The sequence below is a fragment of the Haemaphysalis longicornis genome, unplaced genomic scaffold (assembly GCF_048455015.1).
Source record: "Haemaphysalis longicornis isolate Haplotype H1 unplaced genomic scaffold, Haemaphysalis longicornis Haplotype H1 scaffold_7, whole genome shotgun sequence".
NCBI classification, from domain to species: Eukaryota; Metazoa; Arthropoda; class Arachnida; order Ixodida; family Ixodidae; genus Haemaphysalis; species Haemaphysalis longicornis.
The window spans coordinates 59,259,438-59,282,387 of NW_027526422.1; the positions used below are offsets into that span (position 1 = coordinate 59,259,438).

The window sequence follows — 22,950 nt, forward strand, 5'->3', positions numbered from 1 at the left end:
CTCTCCTACATTTTCGGTATATACGGGTTACACCCAATGCATGTGGTGTCTGAAAAGTTTTAGTTGTTTTCATTTAGGACTCGCTTATTTTTAAAGCTGTCTGTTTGGGGGATCACGCCCTGTTGAACTTGTGTCCCTTCAAAGACGAATCGGTGTCGGGCTACCGACACGCAAACGTGTCGGTGAAGGAAAGAGGAGTGTACAGCAGAAGAAGAGACGGAGAAATAGTGGGATAACGAGAGTGAGTGGAATAGTACTAAAAATTACTCCCACCTCCCCTCGCGGGAACCCCTGTGGAGATGCGACGCATAGGGGGTTTCGTTGTTGTTTATGTTAGGTTGATTCTCCCATCGCGTGAAACGTGCCGTGAACCCCCTGCCGCGGGCATGACGCAACGTGGCGCGGCTATGACGCAACACAATCCAACACAATCCACTTTAATTCAATCCAATCCAAATCCAATCCAATCTAATCCAATGCAAGCCAAGCCAAGCCAATCCAATCCAATCCAATGCCCCTCGCGAGAGAGTGTTCGCTATCAGAGAGGAGAGGGCGTGAGCGGCGGAGAGCGCAGCTCGCGCGGCGAGGAGAATGGGGGAGGGGTGTGGACGGACAACGACGCCGTATGGAGGGACAAGGCGAGTGAATGAGATGCAGTCGCATCTAAAAGTACCTTATACTAAAGGTTTACGCGAATAGCCTGAATTTCCAACCCCGAGTGTCCGAGGCAAACGCGGAACTGAGCTAATGCATGCAAGTACACCAAGTCTGCACGCATTCTAAATACGACGCCTGCTTGACTCAGTACGTGGTTGGCCTCTGTCTTCCTGCAAGAAACGAGACGACGACAACAACAAAAACGAAAACTCAAGCCTGTGCAATGGAATGCAGAGAAATGAGGTTGAACGCCGAGAAACGGTATTCAAAGATGCGAGGTAATTCGGGCAAGGCCATTTTTGACAGATATTGGGAGAAGTAAATGTTAAGCGGACTGCGATTCGGTTATGGCAAACAAAGCTAAAAAAATAACTTTTGCATTATGACGCAGAAATGAGTTAGATGTCGGAAATGGCTTTGTAGGGTCCATACCTTCTGCACTTCAAGAAAGCCTTTTTTTATTTATTTATTTATTTCAATACCTTCAAAGCCCAGAGGGCGTTACAGAAGGGAGTGGTCACTGGCATTATCACCAGAAAAAAACAAGAGTGAAACAAATCATTGGGAAACAACAACAACAAAAACAATAGTGGACAACAAAAATGCAAATAGCATACACAACAGAGTCAATAGCATAAATGCAATTGTAAGGAACAAAAGTAATTTTCGATGGCAATCTTAAATGAAGATACATCGATTATACTAGCAATTGCAGGGGGCAGGTGATTCCGTTTGTTAGCAGTTTTGGGAAGGAAAGAGGCAAAAATAAGTTAGTGTTGCAGTGGGGAATGTATACCTTATGGCGGCGGTCAATACGGGATGATACATATGATGGCGCAGAAAGAAGTTCGGTTTTGAGGTATGCGTTTGAAAAATAAATTTTATGAAAGGCTGACAAACGGGCAATTTTTCTGCGTAGGGCTAGGTTGGGAAGGTTTAAAGTTCGTTTCATAGCAGAAACACTAGATGTCCGAGCATAGTTAGAAAGGATGAAGCGTGCACTACGATTTTGAACCATTTCCAACGTGTTAATGAGATAATCATAATGGGGATCCCACCCCGAACACGCGTACTCAAGGTTAGGCCGAATTAAAGTTTTATATAACAGTAGTTTAAGCTGAGAAGGCGCCATAGAGAAATTACGTCGCAAGTACCCAAGCATATGGTTCGCATTATTAACAATAAAATGTACATGAAGTTGCCAAGAAAGGTTGTTGGTGATATGAATTTCTAAATATTTGTATGAAGCAACAAGTTCTAGTTTAGAGCCCTGGATATAGTAGTCGTAAATACTGGAGGTATCAGGCCTACGTGAAAATCTAATTGTTTTGCATTTGTTAGTATTTAGACGCATTTTCCATGTGTTACACCATGTATTAATATTATGGAGGTCACTCTGAAGTATGCGTGTCAGAATCTGCAGTAATAGTTCTGTAAATAACGCAATCATCTGCGAACAACCTAATGCTTGAAGTAACTACTGAAGACAAGTCATTAGCATAAATCAAGAAAACCAAAGGACCCAGCACGGAACCCTGTGGTACCCCTGATGTCACTAGAGAGAGCGGTGAATCAAATTCATTTGCAGATACAAACTGAGTTCTATTAGATAAAAAAAAATTTCAATCAAAGAAATAATGTTTGGATCAACATTTAGTTTGCTTAACTTCATGCATAGTAATTGATTAACTAAATCAAAAGCCTTAGAGAAATCAATAAAAATACTATCAATGCCATGTCCGTTATCAACAGCATTGGCAATGTCATATGTATGAAAGAAATAAGTTGAGTCTCACAAGAAAATTTTTTACGGAATCCATGTTGCTTAGGGGTGAAAAATGAGTTATCTTCAAGAAATTTAGCCAAATTAGGATATATTATATGCTCAAAAATCTTACAAAAAACACTCGTTATTGATATCGGTCTGTAATTAAGGGGGAAAATGGATCACCAGATTTAAATAATGGCACGATTTTACCGATCTTTCAATCGTTAGGTAATAAGCCCGTAATATAGCATTGATGAAATAGATTACATAATATGACAGCGGAGTACATCTCTGTATTTTTTAAAAACTTTGCGTTGATGCCGTCTACACGTGATGACGACGACATTTTTAAGTCTCTAATCAAGTTCACCACACCATCCAAATCGAAGAGTACAGCAGCCATAGTAGGAAAATCAGCATGAGGAAAATGTGGTATTTCATATAACAGGGGAGTGAAAAATGTTAACTCAATATTAACATAACCACCAGATGATATTATCTAATTGACTTTCAGTTTCCGTAACAGAAACAGAATGCAATCAGAAGGTAATTTAGGAAGGCCACCAGGAATAGTGGAGCGAAGGCCTCTGTTTCTGACATTTTGGGGACAGAACTCAGAAAAAGGCAAAGTGGCCTCATCCAAAGACGGACACTGAAATAAATATTTTATTAAATAATGAATGACAATTTGCTGAAAACGGCAATCATGAAAATGCTCCAACATTCCTCAAACGTATTTCTTAGGGTGAATCTAAAATACCTTTCGGTTGTTCTTTCGCCCCCCCCCCCCCCCCCCCCGTACGGTGTGCGTGATCTACTCTCGGGAAGCGAAGCTCCTGACGACTGTCCACTCTAGAGGGCGTTGCAAGAGAAGACAGGGATGGTGATCATGTGTGAAATCACGAGAGAAGACTTCTTCAATATTAGCACTAAAGGGGGTGCGTTGCTTCTTGAAGCCCGGGCGGGCTGCATGCGAACAATGACGCTTGTCCATGAACAGGCACTGGAAGATGAATCGTGCACGGGTTGCGGGAGGGGTCCAGAAGCCATGTGACATTTTGCAACGACATGCAATGGCCTCAGTACTCATGGATAGGTGCGTCCTTATAGAAAGACGCGTGCAGCTTCTGGAAGCTCTGGGCATTAAGCTTACGGAAAAAAAGTGAATTGCAGAGGGCCAGGGGTTATTATAAGGAGGTTATGATGTTAATGGGGAAAACTCCGTGCAAAGTATAAAATCAAGGCAAAACATTTTTAAGGCGATGTGAAGGTACATCGGCTTTATAACAAACGGGAAGTCACGAAACATCATGATCAACTTTTCCCTTACAGTAACGAGCGCATGGTAATAAGTGACGTAAGCACTCACCATGCCCACCAGTGTAACCTGGTAGTTGGGCAACACCTCGTACGGTGCGGGACCCGTGATCAGGCACTCAGGGTAGTGAGCTTCGAACTCGTCCTCCGATATGTGGGTACGCGGAATCACGCCGTCCACCATAAATTCCCTGCAGAGAAAAGCGCACAAGTTGGCCGCTCAGTTGTAACGTACGAGGTGGACCAGCGGCCATCCTCGGCGTGCCAGGGGTCTTTAACATGGATGCGCAGTAGCGACTGGGGAAGGGCAGGGAGAGCTGGAAGGTTGCGGTTGCATGAATATTATCGGCTGACATGACAGGCAATGGTACACAGGCAGCGTTTGCTAACTCTGCGGCCTCCGTGGCACCACTGCTCATGAATAAGAAAGGGCGCAGTGTGCGTCTCTGTGGGCCGCCCGTGGAAATTAGGTGGCGCCGATGCTCCGCCCGTTTTATCGATCTTCTGCACGATAAAGCGTGACGTGGCAGGCCGTACCATTCAACTTTTAATCGTATGGCCGCACACCCTTACCCCAATTGCCCTCCAAGAAGACAAAAATGTCAAGTCACTCTAACGACACGCAAGACCTGTGAAGCTCCACACTCACTCCAGTGCCGTGCCGATCTCCGAAAGCAGGTCCATCATGTTCAGCGGCCAGACACGGAATCCCAACACTACGAAACCGCGTTGGCCGCCCGGATTCGTTGAATGGTCGTTCTCGATGTCGCGCTGCATGTTCCTGAAAGCCTGCCCACGAGATTGCCGGTGAGACCGTTGCAAACAAAGCAAAATAGTGCTCGGCGGCACTTCACATATTCCTCATGACCGGTCACACTTCAATTAAAGCCAGCTAAAGTGAGCCTTCCAATCATGCCGTGAAGCCTACAGTTACCTTTTCCGTGCAGAGTAATGCTAATTGTTTTTCTGTTATGTGTTACTACATAGTGGACAGCGTTATTGTTACTCCCACAAGTAAATTACCACTGCTAGAGGAAGAAAGAACAACATTTGATTTAATTTGTGCGCAGAAGCAGGCTTTTCGGGCATCCACCTTATCACAGGCAACCTAAGCACGAGACGCCTTGGTCTATCTGGCTGGCCATGCGGGCCCACTCTTCCAGTCGTTGCTGGAGCGGGGGATGGAGCTGGTCAGCTTCTACGCCCAGAGCTCATAAGTAGGGTTGGGATACTAAGCTACATGCATTCCTGGCCTATGGAATCACCTTTATGCCACTCACATCTTAGGCACTTCCCCAACGGAACTCATTATGGATCCCCGCCTCTGATTGGTGGATGAGTCACGCGTCAGTGGCGCGGACAGATTTTGCGCCAGAGAACCAACGGCCCAGTCGATCAAATATTACCGATACATGCGTATACATGGTGATGCTTAAGACATTGTCGAATAGTTGAGCGAATTGCACACCTTGAGTACGTCGAAGGCCGTCTGTACCGAACTGCGGACGTCATAATTTTCAGGTCTCACTTCCAGGTCGAGGACGCCATAGTGGTAGACTTTGTTTGTGGTCCAGTATTCTCGAAGCTTTTGAGCGCCTTCAGTCGTATTTAGGTCATGCAGAACGTCCTGATGTCTCCTGTTGGTCCACAAAGAATTAATCTCTTACCAGGCGCATAAGTTTCACCTCACAAAAGCAACATGCAACCTTCTCTTTTTTTCGTTAAGGCTTATTGAGAAGAAGTTCGGTTTCTAACAACCAAGACACCTCTCAGAATTGTGTACTAGTGCGTAGCAAATCCCATGCCGTTCCCCTTCATCTGGAGAGTTTTTCTTTGCCCAACAATCGAACTTTTTCTGCTCTACCGACTATTGACGTGAATGCGTTTCTTTTATGTCAGTGCCTTAATCCCGCCGGGCTACTACACTTGGGGAATCGGTTATACAACAATTGCGGAATGACAAGAAAAATATACAGCTAAAAAGTGCAAATAGTAATACATAAAAAACGGACCAACATAAAGCTAGAAAAACAGCGAAATATATAACAATAAAACCACATATGGCTTGAATAAAAAATCAAGGCTCCTTCGCCTAAATACAATATGGTCTAAACGCGAAGCTTTCTTCCTTCGAAATTCGTTGCGAATCAAAGGGCAATCTCCTGAGTGGTTGGTTCGCTGTCTTCCGAATTCGGACTTTGATGATGATGATTGCAGTGAAGTGTCTCGCACGTACCACCTTGGCAAATTGGCCAGGGATAAAGTGTTGACTGTGCACCCGCACTCGGTGTGCCTCGGTGGAAACTCGCTCTGTAGGTTGGCTTTCCTGCAGTGCTCATAACAAAGTTGCGGTCACTGACCAAGTCAATTAAAAATGTTGTCGTTGATCACAATGAGGTGAGGCAAGATGTCGTGGTTTTCATGCTTTCAAAATATGACGTGATGCTATAGCGTAGATACCGGGCATGCTGCTTGCTGTCCTGTTGATGGTATCGGATGCTGTTTGTATAACAAGCGATTCAACGATAAGCCTGGTCGTCGCGTTTCTTTTGCGGTGATTGTGGCATTGTCCCAGTCAATGTTGTGATCATGAGCTTCCACGCGTTCGGTGATTGCATTTGCGCTGACGTTCTGTTTGTTTACATCACGCTGGTGATGTTCCTTGAGGCGTCTCGGGAACTTTGCAGTTTCACCAACGTACACGCAGTCGCAGTCGCCCTACTATATTTTGTAGACGACACCAGAGTATCTTTCTTTTGGGAGCTTGTCCTTCGCGTTCACTAGCGTGCCGCGAAATTTAGCGCAGAGCACGTGGGCAACCCGCATGTCATTGAAGATAGCCTGGGAGTGGAATGTTCGGCTCGGTGCAGTGACAGCCGGAGGCAAAATTTGCTGCTCAATTTTCTTGAAGTTCCTCGGATAGCTGTTCTGACATAATTCCTTTTGTACCAGATTTAGTTTTCTTGCTAGGTGTTTCTTACCAGTGCAGATGCGCTTGGCGCGGGTTACCAGAGAGGAAACAACAGATGTCGTGTGGCCAATGCAGTGGCAGGAGAAGTTAAGGTCGTGGTACGTGTGGGTCGCCTTCCTCTACACAGCAAAGGAGAGGCCATTATCTGTGCGCCTCACGAGGACGTCAAGAAAGGGCAGGTAGCCGTTTTCTTGCGGTTCAACAGTGAACTGAATACTGCGTTCAACGTAATTCAAGCACTGCAGAAATCTTGTGGCGTCATGCTTGCGGAGAACACGAAACCAATCGTCCATGTAGCGATAGAAAACTTTCGGGGCGGGGTGGAAGATTCCAGGGCTTTTTCTGCCATGGTCGTCATCACAAGGTTAGCGGCTGCTAGCCGATAGTAAAGCTCCCCTCGCCGTGCGGCGGGCCTGCTTGTAGAACTTGTCACATTACGTGAAGAGCGTTTTGCTGAAACAGAACTGGAGGAGCTTGCAGTTCCCAGGCACGTGAGAGGGGGTGCGGTCGGCGAGAGTGCTGTCACGGTCCAAAGCATCCCGGGATGCGATCACAGCAAGGTCGTCGGGGACGCCGGTAAAGAGAGAGGTCACGTCAAAGGACAGACTTCCGTCGAACCGCGGACTATGTACACTATGCTGCAGGGCGTTTTGGCCGTAACGATTTGGATCTTAGACTTTGACTGAGGAGACATTTGCTTTCGACTACAGAAAGCTTCGCGTTTAAACCATGTTTCACCTCACACTCAACCATCACCATCATGACGATGATGATGATTACTATTGGTTTCCCCTTTGTAGTGGGGTGACGATGTGTCGGCTTACCAAAAAGGACTAATATACATATGTTTATGCTCTTGGTTTATAACAAGGGCTGCTTAAGGCAGGCGCAAAAAACTTATTTGGCACAAAATACTTTTTTTTTCCAGTTACAGGTGGTAACTGTCCTAGGCAATATTTCCCTCTCTGCTTTTCGTCAGCCAGCATTCTAATCTTTTTGTCACTGCGACAGCCTTGAAGTTAACATCCTCTGTGCTACCCTTAAATCCCGGTCCTACCCGGTGCTACCCTTAAATCGTCAGAGAAAGTTGGCTTTACTGCAGTGCGCCTTGGTGTGGACGGTCGCCATCAGTGAAGCAAAGAAAGCGTCGCTTTAAAATTGAGTCAGTTTCGACCATGTCCATTTGGCGGAATCGAATAGACGCCGGCTTCATAACGCGAGGGAGCCAGGTTTGATTCTGATTAGGGGAAGAGGTTTTCTTATGGCGCCTGTGTAAAGTTGGTTTTCTTTTAGTGTGTTTAGCGTCACGTGCCGCTGGACGCCTTTACGGAAACATAGAAAGCTTCGCTTTGAAAAGCAGGAAAGAAAGCAAAGTGTCATGAGGAACATTTGTCGTGAAGAAGATTAGGTAAAGCGGCCTCAAGTAAAGATAGGCCCGCTTAGGATGTTCTTCCGGCCGATAATTGGTTCCAGTCATTTCGCAATAGGTTGAAGGGAGTTCAATTTTCCTGTGCGAGGAGAAGCTGGTGACGAAATGTGATGCACTGAAAAACGAGATGTGATGCACCGAAAAAATTGGTGCTGGAGGAAATAGCGAGTCATTTTGATGCAATCAATTGGAATACACAAGACGAAATAAATTACTGCGCCAGTTCACATTTAGGAGATGAAGGAAGCATTATTGTCGATGATCGCGATCGCAGGCGGCGCTGGGAAGCCCGTCTCCGTGACGCTGCCTTTGGGATTCTCGCATTTGTCGTCAGCATTACTCGGGCTCGCTCTCCCTGCTGTTTCTGTGCGCTCGACTGACATTTTATGCCTGTCTACACCAGACTTTGCGTGTGCGCTTAATCACAATAACATGGTAAACATCGAATACACTCGATGAAGGCACGGTTCGCAGTGCATTTTTTGATACCGCTCCGGAGAAAACATTGCCGGCGTCGCCCCATACCATGAGAAGCCGGTCCTGAATGGAGCGCGAAGAGTCGGAGCTAGGCGTCAGTTTGTGTATAGAGCAATTTTTCGAACAAAGGGAACGGCTAGCTGCTAATAACGGACAACAGTGAAAATGTAAAACGAAAACGAAGTCTTTCGGGGTTGGGGCTTTGGGAGAAGGCGTTACGATTCCGAGTAATCGTAAGGAAGGAGATGGTAAAACAGTTTTGTAACCTTGTTGAACTCTCGAATATATTGTATCACATAACGTTGTCATGGCACGAGATTATTCCAGGATGCACTATCGGGCGCGAAAAATGTAGGCATAGTTCTAAATACCCTACTGTGTGTATGCGCCTGCTGGTTTTATACCAGGCTTCCAACGAATATGGAGGTTTATTGAAGAAAACCTTGGCAATTGAGCATGACACCAATGACATGTTCGGTCCAATCTCGGCGGCTGGGCTCGTCTCCGCTTCATTACCGCTTCATCCACAGAGAAATCACGGTTTCAACCTTGTGTCATATTTTGTAGGTTTAAACCAAATACTTGGGAATAAAACACCCATTTTTCATTCCTGCTTATCTGTCCTCATAAAAAGTTAGTACGGAGTGGAGCTTGTGCTAGTCGGTTTCCATCATTTTTGAAAGTGCGCCCCCGTAACTAGTTTCCGCCATAGCATCAACGCGCGCACGCACACACACACACACACACACACACACACACACACACACACACACACACACACACACACACACACACACACACACACACACACACACACACACACACACACACACACACACACACACACGCACGCACGCACGCACACGCACACACGCACGCACGCAAGCAAGCAAGCAAGCAAGCAAGCAAGCAAGCAAGCAGGCAGGCAGGCAGGCAGGCAGGCAGACAGGCAGGCAGGCAGGCAGGCACGCACGCACGCACGCACGCACGCACGCACGCACGCACGAGCACGCACGCACATGCATACGCGCACGCACACGCACACGCGCTCGCGCGCGCACACACACACACACGAACGCACGCGCACACACAGAGACACACACGCGCACACACACACGCACGCCCGAACGCACACACACACGCACGCACGCCCGCACGCACACACACACGCACGCACGCACACGTGCACGCACATGCACAAGTACACGCACACACACATATATGCTAATTACGTCTATGGTAAAAATACAACAACACTATGTTTGTACAGACCTGGAGGGATATATGCGGCATGTGTCCAACAGCAATATCTTCCCCATATTCAGATATACGTTATAGTAAAACTGCTCTCAAGATAGCAATAGTAATTTTCTTCAATTCATAGAACGTCATCATGAGTAGGCCAGGATTTGTTCTTTACGCCTGAAGGGGTTGAAAAACCGTAAAGAGCTGCTTGGACATGTTCATCGATTTCGATTCTTGTTATACTGAAATCCGGGGCGTAAGGTATTTATTGCGTTCGTTAGCGAGTATATTGAGCCTTCAACACCATAACCGTTCGAGTTGAGAGCCAGTTCGTATTGATGACGATGGTTACGATCGAAATTCGGGGCACAAAAACCGCCTTCGAGTAATCTTTACAAGGCTGTCTGCGGCGTTACGCGTGGCGTAGCACCAACCTTCTCATTGTATTGGCATGTAAATAACGCAAGCAGCGGATATGCACAAGGTCCAGAGGCTTCTCGCCGTGCGCGCAGAGGCAGTGCCGACCTGATCGATTGGGGGCTCCACTCACCTTATACCCTGCGGCACCTGGGAACGTTACAATAAATTCATTGATTTACCTATTCATTCGTGACTTTATGAATTTGTGACTTTTTGTGACTGTGAAGCAGTGCTGGAAGAACTCGGTACCCAATGAAGCAACGCGCATATCATCACCTGACCACTGATGTCGCTATGTTATTCAAAGAGGGTTGTGCAACAGGGCCTTACGGTGGTGCTTCTTGGATACCAAATCACTGTGAAATGGCTGGAAATGAGTTGGTGGGTGTAGAAACAGAGCAGGCACACCACAATGGAACTGAATAGGCAATACCCATCACAAGGAAAAATGCCAAGGCGATACTCATTTCGAACGAGTAGGTAAGCCGAAGCCTTGCGTTCATCTGACCCGCAGAATAGACACGAAGGGCTTCACAGGCTCGATCCAGAGCAAAAGGTTTGGCTCGCTCACTCATGCTTTTGGACTTCGTAGAACTCACGAGACCTTTCTACAGAGGCTGGGACTTGTAGTAGCACTGACCCAATCGAAGGAGTGTACAGCCCGGACTGCCTTCTGCGCAGTTGTCCTGAGACTATCCAAAATTTTCTGAGGGTTTGTCCACGGTACTCTAGTGAGCGAAAGTATATTAAGGCAGCGTTACTACGTTTGCACACAAGCCGTCCGTCCCAACAAAAGATTATGGGCACGTGGGCTAAAGGAAACAAAGCCGAGCCGTTAAATCCCTGCTAATTTTTCTTATTGATTTCTCTATCGAGTCTTGGCTCTAGGTTTCGACGAAACTGAGCCGACTACGGAATAATGTCATATTTTTATAGGGACGATAATCATGTGCTGAAAGGTGCACCATGAAAATCTGATTCAGAGCCCTGTTGTATGTGACACGTTTTTTTGGTCTTACTACATGTGCATAGTTCATCCGTTGAGTTCAGTCATTTAGCAGGCATTGCTTATTATTGCTTCCTTTCTCTTTCTCCCTCCGTACCTTCGCACCAGTGGGAAGTAGCAGGCCCAAAATTTAGTTTCTCAGGCCGACCTCTTCTTCTTTCCTATAGACATTTACTCTCTCTCTTTCTCTCTCTCGCTCATTGATTTATCCCTATTGGCCCGAGAATCCCCCTCTCGTCTACAGCAACATAGACTCCTCGCCTACTAGGACATGCTTCCGCAACACAGATACACTCACGGTGCTCATCCACGCCATAACAGGCCAGCACCGCCGACTGCTAACTCAGTTCCTACTCACTCCAAGGCTAGCTATCCTTTACCACCACCACCACCAGCAGCAGCAGCATCATCATCATCATATTCATCATCATGAGCCCGTCAACGCCCACTGCAGGGCAAAGGCCTCTCCCACAGATCTCCAATTATCCGGCTGCTGTGCAAACTGCAACCAATCTACCAGCGCAAATGTCTTGATCTCACCTGATCACCTAATTTTCTGGCGCCCCTGCAACGGCTGCCTTCTCTAGGGACATCCTACGGGCACGCCCGTCTACCCCCTCCACGCGTATGCGCTTCACCCCTTCATCAGCGACATCAGGTAAACATTTTCATAGGAGGCCTCAGGACCAGATCCAGCCTCCTGCCTACTAGGGTGGCTGGATGTACCTTCTCAGGCACCCTATCGAATGCCCTATCCCAACGAGAACTGTTCCCTCTGGCGGAAAACATCCAATTGCCCCAGTGCGATGCGCTGCACCCACCATGAACGCTGACCCAGGGACCCTTGCGCAGTTGGCGATTTCGTGCAAAGCTTCTGGACTGGTATTTCCTGGGATGCCGCCACCGCTCAGCGCGGTCACGTGATAAGAAGGCGAGGTGGAGGCAACTCCTGGCTCTCATCTTTCGTTACGTGGTAAGAGGTCGGAAACATACATATTTATGTTTACTTACATATGTATTTACATACGGTCTTTTATATGTATGCACACATGTATGCTCACATATTCTTCAGTCAGCTCTTAATGCGATTTTAGAATAGTGTAACAACTGGTTGACGGAATTAAACCCCGATAAGTGGAAACTCATGCGTCTAACTAGGTCGCCTAGCAGACTGCCTGTGTACTACCTCGGTAATAACCCGTTCCAAACTGTACCCTCTTATAAATGCCTTGGTGTGCATATCACAACTAACCTAACCTGGAACGTTCATACCACCCATGTAATTAACAACGCCAACCGCATGATCGGGTACCTAGGCCGTAACTCTTCAAAAGCCCATTCCACTCTAAAATTACTCCGATACAAAACACTCATTCCCATAAAACTAGAACACGCAGCATCAATATGGGATCCCTTTCACGTCAATTTAACACAGTCGGTAGAAATGGTTCAGAATAACTCGGCTGGTTTCATTACATGTAATTACAACCGCACCGCAAGCATATCATCCATGAAAGGAGACCTCAGTCTACCATCACTTGCATCACGCCGTAAAGATTCCGGCTTTTGTCTTTTGCACAAGCTCTACCACCACGCCTCTTTACACAATGAATTCATAATCGGTCCACATCACATTTCGCAACGTTTGGATCACGCCTTCTCAATTCGGCATTCCTTCCTGCAGAACTACCTTTTTTTTGAAGTCTTTCATGCCACGTGCATCAAAGGAATGGAATGGCCTTCCAAACCCGAAAGCAACCATTCGAGACTTCAACCTTTTTCAAGAACGCAATAGCTAACATTGTATGACCAGAGACGTGCTTACTGTATAACTATTGTAGTTCTCTTTTTGTTCTTGCGTTGTGTTGTTATTTTTACGCTTTCTCCCTAACCACTCCTCTCTGTAATGTCTATTGACCTTGAGGGTAAACAAATAAATACCCATTTCCTGGGAAGCTTCTATCCTACGGCGATTACATGATAGCCGCGCGGTGCAGATATCAGGATTTCCTAGGGCGTGCCTGTCCTCCTTAAGCTACGTGGGGGGTTTCGGAGTGGATATTCTGGGTGATCGCACATACGGATAGTAGATAGCTCAGGCATAGCAGCTAGCGTACGCTACGCTATAGGAGGGGTGTGGGTACCAGGACCCGACTGCGCATGCGCGCGCCGTCACGACGGACGGCCGCCCGTCCCCGAAACGAATGCGCGCATGCGCACTCGGGTCCCGATTCCCACCACCGCTATAACGTAGCGTACGCTAGCCGGTATGCTGGAACTCTATTATTACGGCAATACTATCACCTGAGGGAGCACCTCAGCAGTCATTCAGGCATTGCGGAATCAGGGTGTAGACGAGCATTACGTAAGAATACTAGAGGGTATCTACAATGGGTTCATCGTTACCATCTTCCTCCGTTAGGAGAGCAGTAAAATACCTATAAGGAAGGGCGTCAGACGAGGAGACAAAATCTCTCCAATGTTGTTTCCAGCAGGTTTCAAGAGTTATTTAGAACATTGGATTGAGAACAGGTGGGTGTAAGGGTTAATCGAGAATGCTTGATTAATCTCACATTTGCTCATGACGTTGCCTTGCTAAGTAACTCGGGGGGAGGAATCGCAAAGCACGATTACCGCACTGGAAAAGCAGAGTTGAATAGTGGGCCTGAAAGTTGATATGCAGAAAACTACAGTAAAACTCAAAAGCTTCGGGAGGGCACAGCTGTTTGAGATAGGTGGCTAGGCAGTGGAAGTGGTAAGCGAATGTATCTACTGAGCGAAAGTAGTGACCCCGGATCCCAACCATGAGGCAGAGATCAATAGAAGGATAAGAATGTGGTGGAGACCATTCGGCAGGCCTTCTCAGATAACGAATAGCAGCCTAGCATTGTCCCTGAAGGAGAAAGTGTATGACAGCTGCATCTTACCGGTACTCACTTACGGGGCAGAAACTTGGAGGATCAGTAAAAGGGTTCAACTTAAATTGATGACGACTCAACAAACAACGGAACGGAAGATGATACGTGTAACGTTAAGGGACAACGCGAGAGCGGAGAGGGTAAGGGAACAATCGCGTGTTAAGGACATATTAGTGGAAGATAACAGTGAGTCGTTAAGGTTAACAGGGGTATACCCCTAGAGAAGGCAAGCATGTCAGGGGAAGGCAGAAAGTTAGATGGGCAGATGAGATCAAGTAGCTTACGGCGATAAATTGGTCACGGTTAAACACGGGACCGGGGTAATTAGACATCTATTGGAGAGGCCTTTGCCATGCAGAGGGCGTAGATAGGCAGATGATGATGAGGCAGCAACCACTCGTGCGACACGCACAGGGTCGGCAGACAGCGCATGCACTTGCCGGTAGGGCACGTTGATGGCGTAGAAAGTATTTTGTGCGCCGGCTGCCTTCTCAAGCATCTTCTGGGTCCTTGAGTGGGCGTCGTTGAGAAAGGTGTCCTCGTTGGTATGCACGTAGAACGGCATGAAGACGTAGTCGCACACTCCGTCGATGTTTACCTTGTCCAGGTCCTGCTGGAAAGTGCCGAATGTGCAGAACAAGGGGTTTCTACCCATCGGCCTCTCACGGATCGTCTCACGGATCGTCTCTGAAAGAGGGAGGGGAGGAGGAGTCGCTTTAATTTTATTCACTAAAGCTTACCCCCAAATTTCGGGTACGTGCTAGTGCAAACACACTATAATTATAAGAATGAAAATATAAAATGAATGGAAGTTCCACGCGGAATTGTTGAGAAACCGAATAATAGAGCATCTACGAGGATATCAAGTGGCATTAAGCCGACGTTAGAGCCTTTGAGTGCATATCGTAAAATGCCGAAACAGGTTTTCGAGCTTCCTACGAGGAGTCCATGGTAGAAAAAAGTTCGCAAATGTGCCACGCTAGTTTGGGGAGAAAAAAAAAACGAAACCCGCCAAAAGTGTGATCTGCTGAGACGGCGGAGCTGTGGTTCTCTTCTGTCAACGGGCACTCCCCGAGAACGGCAGCGCCATTGCCGCGCAAAGTCTACGGTTCGTGCTAGTGTCGCTAGATGAGGCATCAGAGTACCGTCACTGAGGCACGTAAGTCAACAACGGCGACGTTTTTGGAGTTGGTGGGTGATGCGAGATAGCCGCTGCTACGGTTTCACCGCTCACTTCGACCGGGTCATTTGTTAGCACTTCCGGAGATGCAGTAAAACAGAATTTTCGGACACACTTCTGCTGCTGAAATAATACTATACGCGTATCTTTGATTCCTGTTCGGAACGCCGTCATTCGCGCACAGCCGCAGAGCAGGGAGGACAAGTTACGTCTACCACAGTTGACAGACTAAATTGCATAAACAAAAAATTGCGGCGCCCATGAACCGTCGCAGTGTAAACAACTGTCGTAATGTGAACTGACCAATGGTCATGGCCGCGGTACGGAACACTGGGATAAAAGAGCTCCGATACTCAGTAACTTTATCTAGGGACCCTAGTTCACGCAAAGCAGCGGGAGGGCAGCACTCCTCTCGCTCCCATATCGGAGGGAGAGGCATCCGCAACTGCGAAACCACTGCGTACTGGGAACCAGTTTTTGCGAGGCCGTCTGTGTAACGCGCTACATACAGTAGACTTACGAAAAGGCTGGACCTACAAAAGATGATTAAGATGATGTTCTACCGACTGCGCTAGTTATTCGCTACGTCATGTGAGTGATTCGCTGTAACAATCCGCATAGCGTGCCGTGTTCATATTTATCGTGTATTTTCTACATGCGAAAAATATACTGCTGCGGGCCACGCCCATGTCGCGACATAAAGCTAAGTGACGGCTCCAGCTGTCGCTGCATTACGCGCTAATGCCAGTCGAAGGAGATATCTATTTTCCTACCTTTGTTCCCCAACATTGGTGCACATTCAGACATCGTTGTTCCAGACAAACATTTGTCACCATATTGAGCCTGCATTCGACGACAAAGTTTGACAGCTTCGTGTTTTTGGGTTAGAAAATTCGTCTCCGCTCGCTAATTCACCTGGTATGGATTCCCTGGTGCACTAGCCACGTTGTAGATGGCGTCCAAAAAACTAAGAAAGTGAAAATGTCGTTGCAGCCTCAGTGGCAACGTTTGAGAGGGCGTGGTCTCTGTAGGGGAACCTTCAGCGGCACGCCAGTATTCTGCCTCGGAATGTATTTTGCTGCTGCCTATATACGACCAGCGGCCGTCCTGTTCGTGGCTCACTCTTTCTTTCTATTCGACACCGCACTCTTGGTGACCATGTCGAGCATGCCTTGAAGTCCAGCGGCAGAACTATGCCCCTCAACAATCAGGACTGCAAGACGCCCCTTAAGCACTTCTTGCACTGACCTAACGTATTGCGATGTGTTTTGGGCGCGCGACCGGCCCAACTGCTTTCTGCCAGAAGAGCCGCAGCTCCAACTTTTTCATTTATTCGAAAGCTGTCCTATCGACAGCAATAGAAAATGTTGTGAAACTCTCGGCTGTTTATATATGCAGTGCCTTGCGATCAGCTAAAGATCGCGCTCCTAGAACGCGCGCCTACAGCGTCGACGCATTAAACCCTACAATCAATGAAAGCGCTCGCACAGCGCGCAGTTGCTTCGGGAAGGACGCACATTCAGCGCCCTGTTCCATCCAGAGAATATTAACCCACGATAGTACGCTGTGTGCCCGCAAGGCAAGAACAGTCAGACAAGGTCAAGTCACGAGCCAGTGTGTTTGCGCGAAAAGAGTTTTCGAACGCCGAAATCGACTATTAGGCGCAGTACTGCACTATGTTAAAAGAACATCGGTAGTCCTACTTGTAGCAATAGTTAAGAGAAATGCGGTCACTGTATCCTACGCGTGAGTGGGACCCATTAGTGTTGCATTTTTGTGCCCGTCGTGGGCAACAAGTACGAATGGATGGTCGAGGTGAGGAAACAGTATCCAAAAGACCACTGATTTCAGCCCGTATCACTTGGACTGGGGCTACAGCACGGTCGACGCGCAATGTACTGCATCGTAGGAGACCGGCTAAGCGTCCTGCCTCATTCTCGTCAACTGACGTGAAGTATCCCACAAGGCGCGGACAGCGCAAAAGGATACTGTCGTTGAACTCGTGTGGGCAGACCCGGACCTTGTGAGAGAGTGGCAACGTTGCAATGACCCAATGACCTCCGACCACTGCCCCGTATAACTGCAATATTCTGTGGCCAAGTTGATATTGGACGCAAGCTTCAGGAAACGCAAGTGTTGAAAATGGGCGGTTGACCAGCGCACCTTTCGTACTGCTACCACTCAGTACGAGACGTCACTTGGCATCACTGCAGTCTTGTTTACAGGGCCTCGACAGAGCCGCATATTCGCGACCGAGAGCAGCGAAGCTTACAAAAGAACGAACCAAGCTTCACTGTGGGTCGCAGCTGAAAGATACAACTAACTGGTCAGCTTGGGCTCCAGCGCCACCCGGAATCTCCCCGGCTGTCTCTGCCTTCTCGTACGTCACGATTTTGGACGATACAGGGGTTGCAAAGAGCCGCGTTATCCTCCTTAGACATGCAGACACCATCGGACACTTTATGCGTGTGCCGGCGAATAGTTAGCTTTGCTGAAACACGAGTTTTAACCCATCCTACTCTAATGGTACTACTCTGACCCCAGTTACCACTCTGACCCCAGAGCCACCGCTAGACGAGTGTTCAAGAATTCTTTGGGAGTCTGAAAAGGTCCCAATCCATGACCTTTCTCGTGCAGCCCAAGCGCTCACCGATGACGTGTTGGTCAAGTCGCCTGCCTACGTGCCGAAATGCCACCGGCATGCCGACCATGCGGGACCCAACGGCCTCCACCTGTCATCACCTTTACTTACTGACGCACACCGGTTAGTCCGATGGCGCATACTATGCTGTCAGAGTGTCTGAGATTACAGGCACAACGTCTGAAGTGTCTTCCGTCTGGATTCCCGCGACTTTGTGATCGTCCCGCTCCTATTCAAGCCGGAGCTGTGCGGCAGACTCTCCGAGTTCGCGCTTCGCAGGCGTTGAAAAGTTTTAACCCATGTTTTAATGTACATCAACATGTTTACATGTTGATCAACAGGCTTCAACATGTACATCATGTACATCAACAGGCGTCAAAATGTTTTGACTTAACCCATGTTTTAATGTACATGTTTTAACCCGTAACGTGTCCCGTCCCCATGAGTCCGATGTGTCGCTTCGTTACTCATAAAGCTATAATGTTCCTTGTGCAACAATCTTTCGTTCGAATTCTGTGGCTGCAGAGGGTTTGGCCTTGCACCACGTGTTCACCTTTATACCGTCCCTACAATTAGGCATTTCCACGCAGATGCTTCGGAACTGTTTCGAGATGATCGATGATGATGATGGTGTCTGTGGTAGTGGTGATGAGAATTATATATTTAAAGCTTTACGAGGCCGATAATGTTTCTGAAGCTTAAAACTACCGTTTAATCGCTACAGCTTTTCGGTGCTCAGATTTTATGCAAGTCAGCCATCCGTCGTTTTGCATTCGGTGGTTCTAGAAGCCAGAGTGCTTCTTTTTTGGCGCCCGAATCGATTTTCCCAGAGGCAGATCAGTTCTTCCAACAGAGACTTGGAAGAGGTTGGCTTTACTAACTGGCTCTTTCATCAAACCCATTGTATTTTAAATATAAGCTTTTTATCCACTCCAAATATGGTACATAGTCACTTGTTTTCAAACTATATCTTGTGTAATCTTGCCAATATCAGTGGGGCTGGGCCCCTTCGTTTTCATAACAGCAGGGGCTCGAGCTCCCCCTGACCCCGCTATTCCACCACCCCTCTTTCCACGCATACCGTATGTGGGAATGGTATCTCGGACGTCCGGTGTATCAGTTACGACCGGTGGGCTGGTTTCTGTTGGCGTGGTGTTGTCACCGCGTGGTGTCGTCACCGTGGTGTCGTCACCGGTCGAGGGCGTCGTGGAAATTTCCGGCGATGGCAGGTCGACAACAATAACAGAAGGACATGAAGTGCACTTGCTGCCGCCCTGCTGTTTTGCTGGCGTCGGTGGCCCTGGTAGTTGAAATAGACGATAAAAATACAACCCGCATAACCTTAGTGTGCTCCCCTCAAAGTTCCATCGTACTGGCATTATTGAGCGAAATTGTGACTATTGTTACAGTTACCCGTGTCACATCGGTGAAATGCATTCCTTACAAATCATCGTAGCGTTTGGGATCAATTAATCGTTCGCGATACATTACGTGAATTTCGGCTAAAGCGACTTGAAAGGTGCGAAATGTTCTTTTCGATTCGACGGATAACGCAAAAATGTCAGTGAAGTCTCTGAAGAAATGATTGCAAGCCACGCTTAGTGGAGACACACACAAGGAAAATTTTAGGCATTTTATTACTTTGGTCAAGGAAATGTTAGTTGCAAAACATGCGGTCCCCCTGCCAGCTTCTTTTGGCAGAGCATCAAGTCGAATCGACAGTTCCTTCGCGGGTCAGTTGCAGTAGGGTTACTGAACGTAGCCCTTTTTGCATTTCACAAATAGGGTTAGGAGGGAAGGTCCATGTCTCATTTATTACAGTTTAACCTATGCCGATAAGCTCCGGGCGACTGTGACAAAGAAACTTCTGCAAAAGCAACAAGCAGCCCTGTGCGATTAGCAAGAGAGGATTCAAGTAAACACTTGCAGAAATGGGGTAAGCGTGCATTCGAACGCTTGATATTCGTTGAGTCAGTCATGAAACTTCGTAGTTTGGAGCAATAACCTGTGTGTATAGATTTAGTTTAGATGTCAAAATTCCTAGTTACAAAGAAGGCATGGGATTTCAGAAGTGTTGCATAATATACGATATAATGCCTACTTGGAAATGTCGGAGAGGCCACAACAAATATTGTAGATTTTGAAACGATATAATGGCTAATTCATAATGTCGAAGAGGCCAGAACAAACATTGTAGGTTTTTGAACCGATATAATGTTTAATCCGAAATGTCGAAGATTCCACAACAAATATTGTAGGTTTTTGGAACGATATAATGACTAATTCGAAAAGTCGTATAAGCCACAACAAATATTGTAGGTTTTTGAATGCGGCGCGTGTGGTGCGAGCGTAGTTTACACTGCTCGCGTTTTGCATCTCAGCCTTGAACGCAATAAAAGAAAGGCCGAAAGAGAACATTGAAAATAAAAAAAGCCCCTTCCGTGCACCAAGCACGCGTCCAGAGTGCAGACCGAACGCGCGCCTTCCGATGTCTTTCCCACACCTTCGAAAGGTGTGGGTTCGGTCCCCAGCGGGGAGGCGTGTTTACCTCAACACTTTCCTATAATAAAATAAAAAAGGGCAACTCAACAAACCATAGTAATAAGTGCATCAAAAGTCTGCAGAAATTCAGAAAATTCTCTACAAATCATTGTTATGCCGCCTATGTTCAGTGTGAGTTTTATCTATACATTCTTTTGTTTTTCGAAATCCTGTCCGCCCAATTAACTCCAATTATGCCATTACAGGTAAACCTGAATATAAGGAAGTTGACGAAAATTCCCAATTTTTTTTTTGTTACACACAGGTTTCGCTACACACAGCCTCACATGACTGAAGCAGAAACGGAACTAAGATGTCATACTTAAGTGGCGGTAAATTCACCCTTAAATTATTTATTTCACTGTGACAAACCGTTAGAATTCTGTCTGCTGCTTTCCCATGAACTTAGTCACCGTGTGCACAAGCGTAACTTAGGTAGCGCATTCACCTTTTGACATTTTTCTTAGCCCAACTGAACGCAGTTTCAAGGACGAAACTTATCCTGTAAAGGTGCCTTTTTGTGAATTTGACACTTTTTGCCACCCTCAAAATCGTTGAGAGAGTGCTAATTGGGATACAGTACTGGGGGGCGACGTTATCCGTTTTCGCAGCCGAGACGGCAGTTAAAATGGCGAGCTTGTCTTGAAAAGACAAAACTTTTCGTTTTCTGGCAGGAGAACGCACCGTCGACGGACCGACACCACACATGGCAGTGGAGACGCGCGAGTACATGCCGACAAGAAAGCCTCGCAACTAACCGACACCGCCGCCACAAGTGGTGAAAATGCACGGTAATTTGCCGTGCGGGCGAAGTTTTGTAACTTCCTCCAGCCGATGTTTCAGAAGATGTGTAAAATAAATGTGGTTGATCTTTCTTTCATTGGCATCGGTAAAACACGAAATTGAAATGTGCCTTCACGTGAGCATTCGAATATTTATTGTGCATCGATATGAACTTGCACATCGCTATTTATATTTCGTCGGTATGGCACCGTTAGACACATCAACATTAGACACTGGATTACACTCTCCGGAGTATTCCGTAAATCCGATTGACACCCCAGGCGCTCGCAAACCGTGTGAACGAAACCGAACGGGTTGTCAGCGAATCGTTTGGCGAAGTCACAGTACACTACAGCGAAGGGAGGATGATTTGCGTGTAGGCAGCTGTCTTGTGGGTGTGCTTGGCGAGCGACGTCTTGCTGGCGGGTCCCTTACGCAAAGGTGGGACATTATTGGTCGTTCTCCGTGGCGTGTACACCAGACGCTTGGGTTGCGACGAGGTCAGCTTGTAGAACGCGGCGGCGGCGTTCCACAAGCTGAGCGGCGTTCCACATAGACGCCCGACGGATAAACACAGCAGCTTCCGCTGCTACACGCTGCCGTATCGAAACACCAACTATCGGTGCTCATTAGCGTCGTGACGCACTACTTCGCTTCCCTCTTCTAGACGGCAGCACCATCTTAATGGAGAAGTCACAGGGAAGGACATAAGGTGCGTTCGTACAGCAATGCGGGCATGACTTCAAGGCTCAGTCGGTCGAGCCTTTCACACCTCCCGTTGCGGCCAGATCGGTCGTGGGCTTGAAATCCAGCGCCGTATTAACACTTTCGGGTTAATACAATGGCTCATGAGAGAAGCGAATTCGTTACATCGAGGTCGCAAATACATGGGTTCCAATGGGGCTGAAAGTGGGGAATTGAAAAACTTCGTTACATACAGAAATTCGTTACAGATATGTTCGTTACATCCAGGTTCAACTGTATGAGCGATTGCAGGTGAAACGTTTGCCAAACCTTCATTATTTGGTAAATGCAGGGCGTTACATGGCTCACCATTTTTCCTAATTTTATTATATTTTTCTTATTTTTTTAATTTTTGAAAATTAGGCTCGACGAATTCTGTCCATGTACGCTATTACAACGATTACAGGTGGACATTTCCCCAAATCTGCACTATTGGAAGAACGCCATGCGGTATACGTTTAGACATTTCCCGTAAATATTTTATATTTTTCTTCTTATTTAGTTTTCCTAAATTTTGTTCAACCAATTATCTTCATTTAGATTTTACAATGATTACACCTGGAACATTTGCGAAATCTGAATTATTGTGGAAATGCGGGGCGTTGCACGGTTCGCCATTTTGCGTAATTAAATTATATTTTTTCTATTTTTTTAGATGTTCAAAATTTCGTTCGGCCAATTATGTCCATTTACGCTGCTATAACGACTACAGGTGGAACTTTCCAGAAATCTGCATGATTGTGGAAATGGCATGCGGTATAGGTTTTGACATTCTCCGTATTTTAATAATATTTGTCTTATGTTTTAGTTTTTCAAAGTAATCGTTCAACCAATTATCTCCGTTTACGTTGTA

General features: G+C 46.9%; 1 protein-coding gene across 1 annotated transcript in view; it reads right to left on the reverse strand.

Moving 5' to 3' along the window:
- The window catches only part of LOC144146303 (uncharacterized), a 40,236-nt gene that overhangs the window by 11,713 nt on the left and 5,573 nt on the right, over positions 1-22,950 (reverse strand). Inside the window, exons 3-8 of the mRNA XM_077678265.1 lie at positions 19,111-19,329; positions 14,621-14,895; positions 6,724-6,832; positions 5,211-5,404; positions 4,392-4,531; positions 3,795-3,933 (exon numbers count right to left, since the gene is read on the reverse strand). Of these exons, the coding sequence (XP_077534391.1) occupies positions 3,795-3,933; positions 4,392-4,531; positions 5,211-5,404; positions 6,724-6,832; positions 14,621-14,895; positions 19,111-19,329 (1,076 nt within the window). The remainder of the gene's footprint in view (positions 1-3,794; positions 3,934-4,391; positions 4,532-5,210; positions 5,405-6,723; positions 6,833-14,620; positions 14,896-19,110; positions 19,330-22,950) is intronic.